The sequence below is a fragment of the Anomaloglossus baeobatrachus genome, chromosome 4 (assembly GCF_048569485.1).
Source record: "Anomaloglossus baeobatrachus isolate aAnoBae1 chromosome 4, aAnoBae1.hap1, whole genome shotgun sequence".
NCBI classification, from domain to species: Eukaryota; Metazoa; Chordata; class Amphibia; order Anura; family Aromobatidae; genus Anomaloglossus; species Anomaloglossus baeobatrachus.
Window position 1 is genome coordinate 507,875,132 of NC_134356.1, and position 19,091 is coordinate 507,894,222.

A 19,091-nucleotide genomic window follows, 5' to 3' on the forward strand; every position below is an offset into this window, starting at 1 on the left:
GGATTATTTTCTCAGCCCTAATCGGACCGAGAGAACAATAGCAGCATGCTGCAATTGTAATGCAAGACTCTTTCTCTCGCCCCCATTCAAGTGTATGGGGCGAGAGAAAAATCGCACTGCACTCGCGGTACACCGGTGTACTGCAAGTTCAGAGCGAGAATCGCAATAGTAGGCTACGGAGGAGAGAGGGAGAGAAATCCCTCCCTCCCCTCCGCAGCGCTGGCCCGCCCCCCGCAGCTGCGGTCCGCTCGCACAGTCGGACCTCAGTCGCAGGGATACTCGCATGACACTCGGCTCTGCTGTGCTGCCAGTGTGAGCGGAGTGTCATGCGAGGATCGCACTAGTGCCCCGTGTGACACCGGCCGAACGTTTACTATGTTTACATATAGTTCTGTGATTGGAAGTTAAAAGGGGTTGTCCACTTTCTCTTGTCAGTGCAGCTTTCCTCACACACTGACCAGCCCTTCTACCCATACAATGGCTGCAAGTGGAGGAGCATGTGACCAGACCTGTCCATCAGCCGGCACCAATTGTAAAACCCCTCACATTGGAAAGCTTCACCAATAAGAGAAAGTGGTCAACCTCCTTAAAGGAGGTGTCCAGTCTAAATCCATAAGTCTGCAGTCACTCTGCGTCACTCTGCGTCACTCTCTGTGACTGCAGGCTTATGAATCCTCACATCGCACACACAGTCTGCTGTGAGGATTCACTGGTTTCAGAGCTGGGAATGGCGATCACATTGCCACAAGTTTGCGATATGCAGACTCCCGGCCAGAATCCGACCAGAGGGCGGTGGCCACACTTAATACACGTCTATTGAATGAGGCTTCACCCTTCTAGTTGAATTCTGGTCGTGAGACTGCATATCACATACTTGAGGCCACGTGACTGCCATTTCCAGCTCTGAAACAGGTGAATACTCTTAGTGTGCTCATTGTGAGAATTCATAAGTCTGTAGTCAATAGTGTGACACAAAGTGACTTCAAACTGATGGATTTAGATTGAACAAATCCTTTAAAGGCGCCAAAAGAATTTCTGGCAAGTACTAGTTGTGTACTGCATGAGACAACAATTGCCTGTATTCATTATATGTCTGTCCTGTGGGGTAGTATGGCAAGATGGAAGTCTTTTCTTACAAAGAAAAACATTCAAGCCCACCTGTTTTTCCAAAACCTACTTGTCAAAAGCATGTTGGAAAATTTATTGTAGTCTGATGAGACCAAAGTTTAACTTTTTTGGTCATAATTCCAAAACTGTGCATCACCAAAAGAACGTCATACCCACAGTGAAGCAGGGTGGAGGCAGCATTTATGCTTTGAGGCATGTTGATCAGCAGCTGGAACTGTCAAGGTGGATGGAAATGAACATTTCCAAATATCAGTTAATTTTTTTTGTCAAAATCTTAAGACATGGCTAAACAGTTGACGATCATCACAACGACCCTAAGCATAACTGGAATGGAATGAAAGATTTCAAAAGGCAAAGTATGGATTTAATCTGCATTATAGAGGTCTAACGCATATTAGATCAGTTGGGGTCCTAAAACCTGCTGACAGGTTACCTTTAATCTATTACTGACATATGCCATACATGTACGACATAAGTTGCAAGTGTATGCAGTGGTGAGCCCTCACATATAATGTCTATGAACAACAGGCAGCATCTGCCTCTTACAACCACAATTAGACTGTTCACTTGTTAAGTACTGCTTACAATTTCTGACAACGGCAAGAACAGTGTGCCTGTATGGTGGCATGTCATTCTATGCACTTATCTGTTGCCCTATGACATGACTACAGGGCACTGATGGGTTGCAATGAAAGCCGGGGGATCTATTGAAGATCTCTGTACCTGTCATCATGGAGCCCCATTGAAACCCAGTCTGAAATACACCAATATTCTAGCAGAGAAGTGATCAGATGATTGCAAGTTTAAAGGGAACTTGTCAGGTGCATTACGAGCAGTTCTGGGTGCATATTGCCAATTCCTGCCTAATCGGCCCTGTATACACTAGCATAGATAAAGGGATCTTTAGAAAAAGTATTTCTAAAGATCTTTTATCTTATGCTAATGAGTGCGGGGACTAGAAGCAAGGGCATTCTATCCCCTGACTAGTCCATTCTCTTAGCGTGTTAATACGCCCATCGGGGTTTACTAACATGTCATTCAATTCAGCATCACCAATGGTGACATGTGTACCTATGTTCGCTGTGACCGCTCTTCTAAATGCCGGGCAGTTCCGGTCATGCACAGTATGAAGCCGGGTGTATGCATCCCGGCTTCAGAGAGGTCTAGTAAGCATGACCGGAACTGCCCGGCATTTAGAAGAGCGGTCACAGCGAACATAGGTACACATGTCACCATTGGTGATGCTGAATTGAATGACATGTTAGTAAACCCCGATGGGCGTATTAACACGCTAACATGTCATTCAATTCAGCATCACCAATGGTGACATGTGTACCTATGTTCGCTGTGACCGCTCTTCTAAATGCCGGGCAGTTCCGGTCATGCTTACTAGACCTCTCTGAAGCCGGGATGCATACACCCGGCTTCATACTGTGCATGACCGGAAGTGCCCAGCATTCAGAAGCGTGGTCACAGCAAACACAGGTACGCACGGCACCGTTGGTAATGCTGAATTGAATAGCATGTTGGTACACCCCTGTGGGCGTGCTAACATGCTAAGAGGGCGGCTAGTTGGGGGATATAACACCCTTGGGACTAGTGCCTGGCCTCATTAGCATAAGATAAAAGATCTTGAGAAATACTTTTTCTAAAGGTCTCTTTATCTATGCTAGTGTATACAGGGTGCATATTGCATCTGACAGGTTCCCTTTAAGGGCGGCTTTGCACGTTGCCACATCGCACATGCGATGTCGGTGGGGTCAAATTGAAAGTGACGCACTTCCGGCGTCACTTTCGAGATCGTAGTGTGTAAATGCTAGATGATACGATTAACGAGCGTAAAAGCGTCGTTATCGTATCATCGTTGCAGGCTCCGACTTTTTCATAATTATGCTGCAGCGACAGGTACGATGTAGTTCCTCGCTCCTGCGGCAGCACACATAGCTGTGTATGAAGCCGCAGGAGCGAGGAACATCAGCTTACCTGCCGCCGGCGGCTATGCGGAAGGAAGGAGGTGGGCGGGATGTTTACATCCTGCTCATCTCCGCCCCTCCGCCGCTATTGGCCGCCTGCCGTGTGACGTCGCTATGACGCCGCACGAACCACCCCCTTAGGAAGGAGGCGGATCGCCGGCCAGAGCGACGGTCGCAGGACAGGTGAGTGCATGTGAAGCTGCCGTAGCGATAATGTTCACCACGCCAGCTATCACAAGATATCGTACCTGCGACGGGGGCGGGGACAACTGCGTGCGACATCGCAGCATCGGCTTGCGATGTCGCAACGTGCAAAGCCCGCCTAAGTCTCATAAGGACAAATACAGTAAAAAAAAAAAAAACACAAAAAACAAAAACATACATTTGAATCGCACTCCTTTCCACGCCATAAAAAAGTGAATATAAAAAAATACACATGAGGTATTGCTGTGTCCATAAAAGTCCGATCTCTCAAAATATAAAATGAATTAACCCGGCGGTACAAACGCAAACAGGAAAAACGTTTTGACAAAATTGCTTCTTTTTTTTAAATTTGTTTTTATTTTATTCTTCTCTGCAACTCAAATGCTCTTAGAAGCAGAAGCAACAAAAACGACACTTCACAAAATGGTATCAATTTAAAATGTCAAAAATAAGCTCACACAGAGCTCCATCGGCCAAAAAATAAAAATGTTACGAGTTTCGGAAAATGCCAACACACTAATTTTTTTTTTACAAATTTAATGTTTTTTTATCTTTATTCACCACTAAAATAAAAAATATATATATTGGGCAAGTTTGGATTCACTATAATTGAACTGACGAGGAGAATACTATTTTCAGGTAATCTTTACCACACAATGTTTTTTAAGAACTTTTTTTTTTTGCGGCGGACATAGCCAAATATTGCGGGGGTTTGGGGTTTTTTTTTTCAATTTTACCGCACTTGGAATTTTTTTTACAGTACGCGATGTGATAAAATGAAATGTCCTTCAAAAATACAACTCATTCCGTAAAAAGAGAAAAAAAATGCCCTTTTACAGGCAAATAAAAAAAAATATGGCTCTTGGAAGAAGGGAAGGAAAAAAATGAAAATGCGAAAAACTGAAATTGTCTCCCGTCATGAAGAGTTAAGTAAGGCCAAAATTGGCTCCAACACTAATGATTTCAGAGGTGAGTAGTCTAGAGTTAGGGGTACTTTGCATGCTGCGACATCGCATGCCGATACTTGCGATGCCGAGCACGATAGTACCCGCCCCCGTCGCAGCAGCGATATCTTGTGATAGCTGTTGTAGCGAACATTATCGCTACGGCAGCTTCACACTCACCTGCCCTGCGACGTCGCTCTGGCCGGCGAACAGCCTCCTTCCTAAGGGGGCGGGTCGTGCGGCGTCACAGCGACGTCACACGGCAGGTGGTCAATAGAAGCAGAGGGGCGGAGATGAGCGGGACGTAAACATCCTGCCCACCTCCGTCCTTCCGCATAGTTGGTGGAGGCAGGTAAGGAGATGTTTCTCGCTCCTGCGGTTTCACACACAGCGATGTGTGCTGCCGCAGGAACGAGGAACAACATCGTATCTCCTATTGGTGCGACATTATGAAAATGTCCAACGCTACACAGATCACCGATTTACAACGCTTTTGCGATCGTTTATCGGCGCATCTAGGCTATACACGTTGCGACGTCGTTACTGGCGCCGGATGTGCGTCACTTTCGATTTGACCCCGACGATATTGCAGTAGCGATGTCGCAGCGTGCAAATACCCCTTAGTGTAGGGGTAATATATAATATCATGGGCTATAGTTATAAAAAAATTAGACACCAACAATCCCATTAGGATATGTGGATCAAAAATCAGAATACTTGTATCAAAAATAAGTTTAGAGAAAAAAACAAAAGCAATAAAAGAGCCAGGATACTCTCAAAAGGAAAAGGCACAAAAAAAATCAATCCTTTTGTGTTGTTTCAGGTTGGAGTGTGGCCGTATGATATATATCGTGTTGACGTATGTTACGCCTGTTATTCTTCCCTAAATCTGAGCATTTTTCATTCTTTCCCCTTACACAGTATGAATCAGGCAGTGGAATAAATGTCAGTCCATTACTCACAATGTGTCATTGATCAGAACTATTGAAATCCAGGTCTGGGAGATTACTTAACATAAAGGGGGCTTCTGATGAGACGTTTTATCGCACATCAATAAAATATGCCATAATTGCTTATGGATAGTTATGGCAGCAGTAAGGTGAAGAGCATTGATTTATTACAGGTAGAGTTGAGCGAGTAGCTAACTATTCGTATTCACTATACTCATAATGAGTACTGTCTAATACTCGCATATTTGTTCCGAATAGTGTGTGCAATGCGAGTCAATGGGGAATACTCGCAATGTAATGAGTAACCTGAATACTTTACTATTTGCTACTCGCATGAATAGTACGGCATTCGGGTCACTCGTTACGTTGCGAGTATTCCCCATTGATTTGCATTACAAATACTATTCAGAATGAATAAGCGAGTATCAGACAGTATTCGTTATGACAAAGAGGGGTGGGAGGGGGGGAGCCAGCACTGCCTGAGAATGTTATGCTAAAATAATTTTTTTTTAGTGTAAATTCACAATTATTCCAACTGTACTATAATGCAAATTGAGATTTTTAGCAAATGATTGATCAATAATTTGAGCCGCCCCTGCCAGCGTCAAGGAAAATCTCTATAGGGGGGTCCAACCTATATTTATATTTTCAATTTGCCATACGGCTAACTAATTAAATTAAAAGCAGAACCATATTAAAGCACACATATACGGTACCTGATAATGTCAGAACCGCTCCCATGCTGCAAAGACAGGCTAAACTGCGAATAAGGCCTAAGCCACACGGCGAGACAATCGGTGCGAGTGGAGTGCGATAAAACATCTCATTCCACTCAGACCAATATTAGCCTGTGTGTCAGCGCACATGAGCGATTATTTTCTCAGCCCTAATCGGACCGAGAGAACAATCGCAGCATGCTGCAACTGTAACGCGAGACTTTCTCTCGCACCCATTCAAGTGAATGGGGTGAGAGAAAAATTGCGGTACACTGGTGTACCGTGTGTGCAGAGCGAGAATCGCAATATCCGGCTACGGAGGAGAGAGGGAGCTAAATCCCTCCCATTCTCCGTGCCGGCCCGCCCCTCCGCAGCAGTGTCCCGCCCCTCCTGAGAGTCGGCACGCCCCCTGCAGCTGAGGTCTGCTCGCACAGTCGGACCGCAGTTGCAGGGATACTAGCATGACACTCTGCTCTGCGGTGCTGCCAGTGTGAGCCGAGTGTCATGCGAGCATCGCAGTAGTGCCCCGTGTGGCCCCGGCCTAAAGGCAGTCTACATCCCTGCACGTGCAGCTGTGTGCCGCACACTGGGACAATAATTGCATTATAGTATAGTTGGAATAATTGTTAAGTTACACTAAAAAAATATTATTTTTTTTTGCATGCCATTCTCGGGCAGTGCTGGCTCCCCCCCTCTCTCTGTAGTGTTCATTATGAGTATAGCGAGTATGAATAGTCAGGTACTCACTCAACTCTAATTACAGGTCATTCTCAGATTTGTGATCTCTTCTATATTGAATGGTGGATTTGTGATCTCTTCTATATTGAATGGTGGATTTGTGATCTCTTCTATATTGAATGGTGGATTTGTGATCTCTTCTATATTGAATGGTGGATTTGTGATCTCTTCTATATTGAATGGTGGATTTGTGATCTCTTCTATATTGAATGGTGGATTTGTGATCTCTTCTATATTGAATGGTGGATTTGTGATCTCTTTTATATTGAATGGTGGATTTGTGGTCTCTTCTATATTGAATGGTGGATTTGTGATCTCTTCTATATTGAATGGTGGATTTGTGATCTCTTCTATATTGAATGGTGGATTTGTGATCTCTTCTATATTGAATGGTGGATTTGTGATCTCTTCTATATTGAATGGTGGATTTGTGATCTCTTCTATATTGAATGGTGGATTTGTGATCTCTTCTATATTGAATGGTGGATTTGTGATCTCTTCTATATTGAATGGTGGATTTGTGATCTCTTCTATACTGAATGGTGGATTTGTGATCTCTTCTATATCGCACGGTACAGTGTGGCCTCTGTCTTGTGACTTGGCTGAATATTCAGCGCACCCATGTACTTTAATAAATGCTTTTTGTTGTCATTAGTCTCCAGTGGAAATCTAATGCCTTTTACTTTCTCTCATAGGCAGCTGTAACAGAGGTGCAGTTTGGTCCAATGAGACTCCACCAAGATCAACTTCAGGTATGATGTGCCCTTTAGTATTTTTTTCATTACTGATGTATATTTACTCCATTACTGATATCCATGGACAAAGAAATCAGATAAACAATAAAATGCAGTAATACTTCAGTGTCTTTATTGGGGGCCAAGTTATACAACATTCATGTTATCTAACGGGAATCTGTCAGCAGGTTTTTGCTATGTAATCTGAGGACCGCATGCTGTAGGGGCTAAAACACTAAATTCAGGGATGTAGCCATTATCAGGCTGTGTGCTGTTGTTTCCACACTGGCGGTACTATCACAAGAAGATTATTCTTTATAAGCATGCCAGTTTTGTCTGGATCTTGTCCTCCTTTGCGCTGAAATGTATCTTTTATTCGTTATTTAAATTGATTGTGCAAGTACCCTGGTGGGTGAATCGGTGCACTTGCAGTTTTCGGCTCCTTTTTGTTTCTTCCCTCTGGTGATGCCCTTCATTCTTGATTGACATTACAGAGCAGAGGTGACGTTAGCATAGCCTCTGTCTCTATTGGCATATCTGAAGCTTGGCGTGGCATGGTAGGAGAGAAGCAAACAAGACCCAAGGACTGCAAGTGCACAGGTACACTCACTTGTGCACTTGAAAAACTAACTTGCATAGGAAATATTAATTTCATAACAAGGAAGCACCAGAAAGTGACAAAACCGCTATCCCTGGAAAGCTTTTACCTTGCACTATCTTGCATTAGTTCTGTTTCCTTGGTAAATGTTACTGACGGGCTTTCTTGTCACATACCGAGCCTAAGGCATCAAACCATGTCAGAAGGCATTTTCAGCACAGTGGTCTATGAGCCAGATGTCCTCCTCCAGGTGTACCATTGACCTGACGTCACTGTTCTCCAAGGCTGTAATGGTGCAGGGCTAGAGTCCAGTGAAGGCTAGAATGTACGTCTATCTTTAGCAATGAGCCCTGCTTTGGTGTCCAACCCAATGCAATGATAGGCAGAGATAGCCACATTGTCAACCTCATGAAGAGGGCCAGAAGACTGTGCAAGTGTCCCAGGAGCCGTTTTCCAAAATGATAACCTCAGGCTGCATGTCGCTTGTGCAAACTTTAGCAGCCTGCATGTCCCAAATGTGCAACCATGGCCTGCACCATCTCTGGACATGTTTCCCATTGAGCACATATGGGACCTCACTGGTTGGTAATTGCACAGGGAGCTGCCAGCAGCGGATCTTGATGATTTCCGTGCAAAAAGTGTATTTAGCATGGCAGAACATTCCTAGGACAATTAATAACACCTTAGATCTACTAGTGATTAATATTGCTCCTCCCTTGTATCGATTTACTACATTTTTGGACTGCATATTTATCAAACCAATCCATCTGATGAACGTCTAAATTGTGTAGATTGAAATGTCCCATATTTCTGTTGGATTGTAGAATAATCGAAATCCCACCACCAAGTTTTGAGTGCCAAATTCTTTTCTTGTATAGAAGCATTAATAGCCAAATTGTAAGTGCATGCGATTCTATACGTGGCACTCAATACTAAATAAATCGAGACGTTTGGAAAGTTTTGTTTCCATTTTTCATCATTGCATATCATTTGCATATCATTAGCATATAGACCCTGTGAATTCCAGGACTTTTGTTTTTCTTGGTTTTGCCATTTCAGCGTGGAGAAGTGTATAAGCATTAAAGGGAACCTGTCAGCAGAAATTTTGCACTAAACCTAAAAGATTCCCCCTCTGCAGCTCGTGGGCTGCATTCTAGCAAGGTTCCTGTTGTTATTGTGCCCCCTTTTAGATCAAAATAAATACTCTATAAGGCTATGTGCGCACGTTGCGCAAATACATGCAGTTACGCTGGGCTTTGTAGCGCAGCGTAACTGCATGCGTCCTGCGTCCCCTGCACAGTCTATGGAGATTGTGCAGGGGCCGTGCGCACGTGGCGCTTTAGAGCGCAGCGCTTCGGCTACTGCCGAAGCGCTGCGTAAAAAGAAGTGACATGTCACTTCTTCCGTGCGCTTTGCCGGCAGCTCCTGCTCTGTCTATGGCAGGAGCTGCAGGCAGAGCGCATGGAATCGGCTTGACTACGGACATTTTCTGCAGCGATTAGAAGCGCACATGTGCTCTTCAGATCGCTGCAGAAATTTCTGCAGTGAACTGTACGCAACGTGCGCACATAGCCTAAAGTGGTACCTTTTTCCTATGCAAATCTTGTTAATCGTACACGGGGGCGGGCTGTCTGGTGTCCGTTATCCTGCCTCCTGCTGCTTTACGCCGTCCCCCATCACTGAATTTCATACTTCAGGACGCCGCCCAGTGCGCCCGAGGTCTCGCGCATGAGCCGTGCCACTCTAGCGGGACTGCACAGTGTGACCGCTGGTGACATGTTGCGCAGGCAGGAGATTATGGGCGTCGCTGTGATTTTCATCAGCAAGTACCCACCCATAATCTTGTGCCCGCGCTTTCCCCTCTGCGTCCAGCGTTCTGCGCTGGCCAGATGAATCCACGTCATCTCTTGCCAAGATGGGAAAGAGGTGACGTGGGGTCATCTGGCCAGCGCTTGCGCAGAACGGTGGAGGCAGAGGGGAAAGCGCGGGCACGAGATTATGGGCGGGTACTTGCTGATTAAAAGCACAGCGCCGCCCATAATCTCACACCTCCACAACACGTCACCAGCAGTCACACTCTGCACAGTGCTTAGTCCCGTTAGAGTGGTACGGCGCATGCGCGAGACCTCAGGCGCACTGGGCGGCGTCCTGAAGTATGAAATTGAGCGATGGGGGACGGCGTAAAGCAGCAGGAGGCAGGATAACGGACACCAGACAGCCCGCCCCCGTGTACGATTAACAAGATTTGCATAGGAAAAGGTACCACTTTATAAAGCATTTATTTTGGTCTAAAAGGGGACACAATAACAGGAACCTTGCTAGAATGCAGCCCAGGAGCTGCAGAGGGGAATCTTTTAGGTTTAGTGCAAAATTTCTGTTGACAGGTTCCCTTTAATTTTAATACTTGAATGCATTGAGTGACTGAAGTCTTGGACACATCTGTCTTGGGATCCTGTGCCGGGATCTTACTGCTGGCCTCTCTATAAGGACCCAAGCTGTAAATACAGACACAAACACTTTCTTAAATCTCACTTATTTGGGGCAAATGAAAAAGGCAACATGCACACAGAGGCTGAATTTCACCTTAAATTTGACTTTTATTTATTAATCCCAAATACCGGGTATTTTGTACAAGAAAGGATGGAATTTGGTTCATGTGAGATGCTACAAGAATCACAATATCTAGACCTGCAATTGATGGCTTTAATGCTTTGTGGATTTGGGAAGTCATTATCTGTGGTTTTGTCAAAACATTATAAAGTAGATAAAAACCTAATTTTAATTGTTTTCTGTATAAATTATTCAGCAGATGAAAATATTAGCTCAATGTAACACTAATTAATAAGACATTTTTCAAGATATTTTTCCTTTCCTTTTTTTTTATTCAGTTCTTTAAATTAATAATCTTAGTTTTTGCTGAAGAAAGTAGTCAGAGTAGAGGATTATGTTGTGTGAGAGAAAGCAGGCTTTAGAGGGGTTGTCCCAATTGCAAAAGTTTACAATCCCCCCTTCCCCTCCCCATTGGAGTTGTCCAGTCTTGGGGTTCAAGTCTGTGATTACTCTATATCACTGCAGACTTGTGAATCCTCACAGTGTGCAAAGTGCGCACTGTCAGTAAATGGTCATGTGACCACAAGTATGTGATTTGCATCCTTCTGGTCACATTCCATCTAGACTTGTCCGGCCTCGCTCAATTTAGTTGTATTGAGCGTGGCTGCACACATCTAATCGGCACGTGACTGGTTGTAGGCAAATCGTATACTTGTGGTCATGTGCCTGCCTGCTGCTGGTGCTGGCAGCAGAAAATTCTGACAGTGTGAAGTGTGTGCGATGTGAGGAATCACATGTCTGCAATTTTGTAAAGTAACTACAGACTTGAACCCAAGCCCAGACAACCATTTTAATAACCATTTATATACATGTCTATTGTAAGGTCCTGAGATTCCACATCTTACTCTTTGTTAATCTTATCGGACTTGCATGTCTCTGGTACATTGTTTTTCTTTTATAAAGTAGACTAAAATTAGCAGCCCAACAGAGCTAGTCATGAAACTCCTGTTGTAAGCACTGGCAGTCATGGGTAATATAGGTTCTATTTGCCTTAGAGTCCTTAAAGGGTACTTTCAAAAAAAATAAATAAATAAATAAAAATGACCTAAGCATTAACAGGTAAGTTGCTAACCACCTGCCTGTTGTGCCCGGCGCCATTCTTCGCTAGCACAGAGCGGTCACAGACTGCTACTGCCGGCGATTCATTATTGAAGCTGAGGCGGAACTGCAGATGTCCTGCTGAATGACAGTCAGCTACCCAGTGCCTAACTGGAGGAGTCAGCTGTCAATCAATGTCGGCTGTCCCGTCCCTGTCTACAGAGCAGAGCAGATGTGAAGTCACCGCTCTGTTGTCATGACTCCAGGCAGGAGCGGTCTGTGCTGCCGAAGAACGGCACCTGGCACAACAGGCAGGCAGGTAGGTAACAACTAACCTATCTGTTAGCGCTCAGGCACCTATTTTACAAGGTGTTATTAACTAATCCTCCCGGTTATCAGGCTGCCTTGCTGGGACCCTGACCGGCAGTGACTATTAAAGCTACACAGTAAGGAGCAAGCTAAAACAAAGCTGAAAAGTTGGAGCAGAGGCGAGGGCCCGCAGGGTATTACAAATGTAGTAATCATCTTTCTTGCAAAACGTACTCTAAAGGGTGCTTTACACGCTGCGACATCACTAACAATATATCGTCGGGGTCACGTCGTTAGTGACGCACAACCGGCGCCGTTGGCGACATGGCAGCGAGTGACACCAAGGAGCGGTAATCAACGATCGCAAAAACGTCAAAAACCATTGATCGTTGACATGTCGCTCCTTTTCATAATGTCGTTGCTGTTGCATGCCGCAGGTTGTTCCTCGTTTCTGCGGCAGCACACATCGCTTTGTGTGACACCACAGGAACGACGACTGTGTGTGACACCACAGGAACGACGAACATCTTTTTACCTGCGTCCACCGGCAATGAGGAAGGAAGGAGGTGGGCGGGATGTTCCGGCCGCTCATCTCCGCCCTTCCTCTGCTATTGGACGGCTGCCGTGTGACATCGCTGTAACGCCGCACAAACCGCCCCCTTAGAAAGGAGGCGGATCGCCGGCCAGAGCGACGTCGCAGGGAAGGTAAGTCCGTGTGACGGGTGTAAGCGATGTGCGCCACAGGCAGCGATTTGCCCGTGACGCACAACCGACGGGGGCGGGTATGCACGCTAGCAATATCGGTAACGATATCGCAGCGTGTCAAGTGGGCTTAAGGCTCTGTTCTCACTAGAACAAGGATTTTTCTCAATAAATTTCTTGCGAGTCTGAAAGATTAGCGCACTTACGGTCAAAAATCGCACCGAAAACCGCATGCGCTGCAAAATTCTTCAGGGCTTTAGTGTGAATGTATCCTGGTAGTGAAGCTGCGCCACATTACTGCTTCACCTCCCTTCATCCCATTGACAATGGGTGATAAAATTTAGTTTGATTGCTCCTTGCTCAGGGGCTGTAATCAACTTTGCCTGTCGAGATCACAGCACTGCAGCCCTATTAGGAAGATTGTGCTGTAATAGAAACTAAAGGGAGGTGTATAACATGCCTGCCCTTGTACAGTCTGGAGGTGGCTGCTGTACAAGGACGATATTGTATCCCCACTGTGAGGCAGTGACAGGGGTAATATTTGAAGACCGCTATGTGTCCCCCAGAATGTGTCTGGAAACCCTCTGAGTTTGCTATAGCTATTACTGGGAGTATAGCACAAAGGGTAACAGGGAGACAGATCCCTCCTCCCAGTCCAGGTTTTGTAGCAATCCTCATGTCCAGCATTTTCATTTAAACTCATGCAGAGCACAGCAGGGTGTGTCTCAGTTGAGAGCCAGGCTTGGTGAAGCTAACACATGCTGTGTGAGCTGGGCTGGCTCTGTGTGGAGTGAACACAGGCCAAGAGTGTCAGCCTAGGAGAACCTTATACAGATCCCTGCGGTTATCGGGGTCCTAAGGTAACAAGACTTTTTGATGCAAAGAATTTGTCTATATGCACTGGCTGTGATCCGGAAGAGACTTTGACTGTGGGAAATTGGATCTATTTATGCTGCAACAATAAATAGACTGTTGGTGTGAACACGCTGCTGCCTCACTGCCTCATGTTTTTGCCCAAACAACGCTGCTACCTCACACCACATTAATATCACTGACTGACCACGGGAGCATTCTCTCTGTATCTAGTAGGAAACAACTATAAGGCTGCTTTCACACCTCCGGTTTAGCAGAGCCGGCCAATCCGGCTCTAAAACCTATGCAACGGATGCGGCGACAATACCGCATCCTTTGCATACGTTTTTTACATGCGGCCCGTCCGTTTTTTACATGCGGCACAATACAGCACTAATGTAAGTCTATGCAAAAAACGCAACCGGCGGCAAAAAAAAAACGGTTGCGTTTTTTCTGCAAAGCGCCGGATTGTGCCGCACAGGAAAAACCGAATGTGTGAAAGTAGCCTAAGACATAATCAATGACAACTCCTTCACCAATGGTAACAGCAATTTTATGGCCATGTTCTTAACAAATTGGATGGTAATTGCACATACACTGCTTTGCAAGTGTTCACTCCCTCCCCACCTCCCTACCCCTTTGGCATTTTTTTGTAATTTACTACCTCACAACCTGTAATTTTACTGTGGGGTTTTTTTCTGTTTTTGTTTTTTTGTTTTTCTTTGAGGGTATGCATCATTTTTTCTGGTGAACAACATTTTTAGTCTGACCATAGATTCACATGTAAAGAACATACCTACAACTGTGACCATTTGGTTTTCATTGTATTGTAAAATAAACAATAAATAGGAGAAAATAACTTTAGTGTGCATAACTATTCACTCCCCTAAAATCTGTATTTTGTAGAGCCCCTTTTGCCTCAATTACAGCTGCAAGTCTCTTTGGATAAGTATCTGAGCTTTCCTCTTCTTGCCCCAAGGATTTTTTCCCATTCCTCTAGGCAAAACTGCTCCAAAGTTTTCAAGTTACATGGTTTTCTCTGGGGAACAACTCTCTAAAGGCCGCTTTACACGCAACGACATCACTAACGAGATGTCGTTGGGGTCATGGAATTTGTGACGCACATCCGGTCCCGTTAGCGACGACGTTGCGTGTGAAACGCATGAACGACCGTTAACTATCAAAATTACTCACCTGATCGTTGATGCATCGTTCCTTTCCCGAATATCGTTGCTGTTGCAGGACGCCGTCGTTCCTGCGGCAGCACTTATCGCTATGTGTGACACCGCAGGAACGAGGAACTACATCGTACCTGCGGCCGCCGGCAATGAGGAAGGAGGTGGGCGGGATATTCCGCCTGCTCATTACCGCCCCTCCACTTCTATTGGACGGCTGCCGTGTGACGTCGCTTTGACGCCGCACGAACCACCCCTTAGAAAGGAACCGGTTCACCGGCTACAGCGATGTCGGTAGGCAGGTAAGTCCGTGTGACGGGTGTTAGCGATGTTGTGCGCCACGGGCAGCGATTTGCCCGTGACGCACGACCGTCGGGGTCGGGTATGATCGTTAGCGATATCACAGCGGGTAAAGCCCCCTTTAGTCTGACCACAGATTCACAATTGGACTAAGGTCTGGGCTTTGACTAGGCCATTGCAATACATTTAAATGTTTCTCCTTATACCACTTGAGAATTGCTTTAGCAGTTTTCTTTGGGTTATTGTCTTGTTGTAAGGTGAACCTCTGTCCCAATCTGAAATCACGAAAACAGGTTTTGCCTAAGAATAACCATCCATCTTCCCCTTGACTTTGACAATTTTCCCTGTCCCTGCTGCCAAAAAACATCCCCACCTCATGATGCTGTCTCCACCATGTTTCACCGTGGGGATGATGTTCTTGGGGTAATGAGCTGTGTGTTGTCTTGGCGCTAGACATAGCGTTTATCTTTAGTGGCAAAAAATTTCAATTTTGGTCTCATCTGATCACAGCACCTTCCTCTATACATTTATGAAGTCTCCCACATGTCTTTTGTAAAATCAAAACAAGCTTTCCAATTTTTGGTTGTAGGTAAAGGTTTTTATCTGGACAGTCTTCCATAAAGGCCAGCTCTATGGAGTGTACGGCTTATTGTGGTCATATGGACAGATACTCCAGTCTCTACTTGGGAACTGTTCAGCCCCTTCATGGTTAACTTTGGTCTCTGTGCTGCCTCTCTGATTAATTCCCTCCTTGCCCAGGGTGAGAGTTTTGGTGAGCGGCCCTCTCTTGGTAAGTTTGTTGTAGGCCATGTTGTTTCCAGTTGATAATGGATCTGATGGTGCTCCGGGGGATCATCTGAGATTGGGATTTATTATTTTTTTTTTTAGAACCCAACCCAAACTTGTACTTTTCATCAACTTTCTCCTTGACTTGTTTGGAGATCTCCTTGGTTTTCATGGTGTTGTTTGGTTAGTTGTGATTCTTGCTTAATGGTGTTACAGCCTCTGTGGCCTTTCAGAAAAGATGTCTATATACTGACAGACCCTGGTACACTTAGATTACACACAGATTGACTTCCGTTGACTAAGCGTGTGACTAAGGGTACTTTCACACTTGCGTTGTTTTCCTTCCGTCACAATCCGCCCTTTTGGAAAACAGCGGAATCCATTAACGGATTCCGCTGTTTCCCATAGACTTGTATGGATGACGGATTGTGCCAAAAGGACCTGCGTTGCTTCCGTTGGGCGACGCTGCGTTGCTTCCGCCGAGCGGGAGGAACGCAGCATGTAACTTTTTTTTTGAGCAGCGGAATCCTTAGGATTTCACTGCGCATGCTCTCTCTGGCTCCCTGGACCTGTAACTAAGGTAATTATCGGGTAACCAAGCAAAGTGCTTTACCCGATATTTACCCTGGCCACGTGTGCAGGGAGCCTGACACTTCCCCGATCGGCTCCGCCCCCTCCCGCACTCCACTCCGTGTGTGTGTGTGTGTGTGTGTGTATATATATATACACATACACATAGACACACACTCCCACTCACCTGTCCTCAGCGCCATGGCCCCGCTCGGCTCCACTCACTCCGCACTCCGCCCCCCGCACACATTCTCGGCGGCCGAGCGATTAGCTGATCACCCGGCGCTGGGAGTGATCAGTTTACTACCCCCCTCCCCCCCCCCCCCCCCGTGCTGGGAGCGATCAGCTGATCACCCGGCGCTGGGAGCGATCAGCTGATCACCCGGCTGCTGGGAGCGATCGGCTGATCACCCGGCTGCTGGGAGCGATCGGCTGATCACCCGGCTGCTGGGAGCGATCGGCTGATCACCCGGCTGCTGGGAGCGATCGGCTGATCACCCGGCTGCTGGGAGCGATCGGCTGATCACCCGGCTGCTGGGAGCGATCAGCTGATCGTTCACAATAGTCTGCCGCCAGTGAAACTGTGTAACAAAAAAAAAAAAAGGCTGATTCCGTTGTTTTGTACGATCCGTTGTGCCACTATATGCAACACATCCGTTGCATCCGTCACACAACGCAATGCAACTGATACCGTTCAACGCAAGTGTGAAACTAGCCTTATGAAGGTAATTGCTTGCACAAGATATTTTTAGGGGCCGTCACACGGCAGGCGGCCAATAGAAGCGGAGGGGGGGGAGATGAACGGGACGTAAACATCCCGCCCACCTCTGTCCTTCCGCATAGCCGGCGTGAGCTGCAGGACGCAGGTAGGAGATGTTCCTCGCTCATGCAGCTTCACACACAGCGATGTGTGCTGCCGCAGGAGCGAGGAACAACATCGTACCTGTCGCAGTCGCGTAATTATGGAATTCCCAGACACTACACAGATGATACGATTACGACGATTTTGGGCTCGTTAATCGTATCATCTAGGATTTACACACTACATTGTCGAGTGCGACGCCGGATGTGCGTCACTTTCGACATGACCCCTCCGACATTGCACTTGCGATGTCGTAGTGTGCAAAGTGCCCCAAAGACTTGTCCACTACTAGGACAATTCCTTTTGTTTCCACATGTTTTTCCCAAGTAAAATAAAAAAAAGCCTATACTCTCCTCTATGGCTGGTGTGGTTCCAATAGTGCCGGGGCTCAAATGGCGTTGTGACGTCACACAAGATCCCCATCCAATCACTGCCGACTTCTCTCTTCCCGCCTTCAGACAAATGAGTTAATCAACAGGAAGTGAGCGCTGCGGCTGTCATTCGCTTCCTGTTGATTACTCCTGTGTCCCAAAGTGGGGAGACGGAAGGCGGCTCTGATTGGATGTGGTGCTCTCCTGACGTTACGTTTCGTGAGCCTCTGCACCACTGGAGCCGCTCCAGCCGCGGACGCGAGTACAGGCTTTTTTTTTATTTTACCTGGGGGAATTATGTGGAATCAAAAGGGGCTTTCCTAGTAGTGCACAATCCCTTTAATTAAAGGGACAACCCCCTCATCATGAAGTGTATAAAAACCATTTGATTGCTTTAAAATTAATTTCTTAACAGATGAAAATATTAGTTTTATTATTAAAAAAAACCCTTTTATTTCTTTTTTTTATTTCAATTCTCTTACTTTAGGTACTTTTAGTATTTGCCAAAGAAGATAGCCAGAGTAATGGATTCTGTTGTGCATGTGAGAAAGCGGGCTTTAAATCTAATATTGCCAAGACACCAGAATCTGCTTTGGAAAGCTTTTTAGATAAACATCATGAAATTATCATTATCGATCATCGACACTCACGGTGTTTTGATGCAGAAGCTCTATGCAGGTAAGGAATGCTTTTTTTAACTACTCATATTTTGCAAACATGAATGTAAACCACAAATTCATTGAAATTTTAGGGAAATCACTTTGTGGGTATTGAAACTGAATGAAAATGAAAAAAATATTTTTTTTATGGCTGAATCTAGGTAAAGATTCTTCTCTGTAGGTGCGAGTAAATGACTACCTTGGGCCTGAAAAATGTATAATGCTGGATGTCATCTCCTAGGAAAATTGGACTTACACTTACAAGGATTTCCAAATGCATAGTCCTGGAATTTGCTTTTGGAAAGTTGTAATACCCCCTAATTTTAGTCTGTTTCAGACGAGGAAATACAAAACAAACACCTGCAGATAAAGGCAGACTATACATTTCAACTCGATCATTCGAAAGGGGACCTGTTGCCAAATTTCATAAGACAGTCTGCAAAACACTATTAAATAAGTCTCTTAGACCTGATGAGGCTGGTGTACATACTTTGAAAGCTCATGTCAGAATTGCTGTTTAATAAAGTTTCAACACCAAAAAATATATGTATTAAGGAACAAATCCACAATAGAATTATAAATCACCGACAAAGAGAAAATCAGTCAATATAAAAAAATTATTTTTTATTGATTATAAAATATAAAAACATACATAGGATGTCTCAGGGAAGCAAGCCCCACAGAAGGGGTTAAAAAAATATAGATCTCGTTATTATGTTGGGAACACCATAAATTACACATAATCATTGTTGTAATAAATATCAGCCCGTATGAAAAATAGTGATGGTATATGAATGTAGCTATAGCAGTATATAATGACACAAGTGTGCTATGATAATAAAACTAAGACAAAGCAGAAAATAGCAAAGTAA

At 45.2% G+C, this 19,091-nt stretch overlaps 1 protein-coding gene across 4 annotated transcripts in view; it reads left to right on the forward strand.

The window, feature by feature from the left end:
- PDE8A (phosphodiesterase 8A) overlaps nucleotides 1-19,091 on the forward strand; it is a 530,734-nt gene that overhangs the window by 396,477 nt on the left and 115,166 nt on the right. For all 4 annotated transcript variants that reach the window (XM_075345839.1, XM_075345840.1, XM_075345838.1 and 1 more), the window contains 2 exons: nucleotides 7,349-7,405; nucleotides 18,048-18,238. In XM_075345839.1, coding sequence (XP_075201954.1) covers nucleotides 7,349-7,405; nucleotides 18,048-18,238 — 248 coding nt within the window. The remainder of the gene's footprint in view (nucleotides 1-7,348; nucleotides 7,406-18,047; nucleotides 18,239-19,091) is intronic.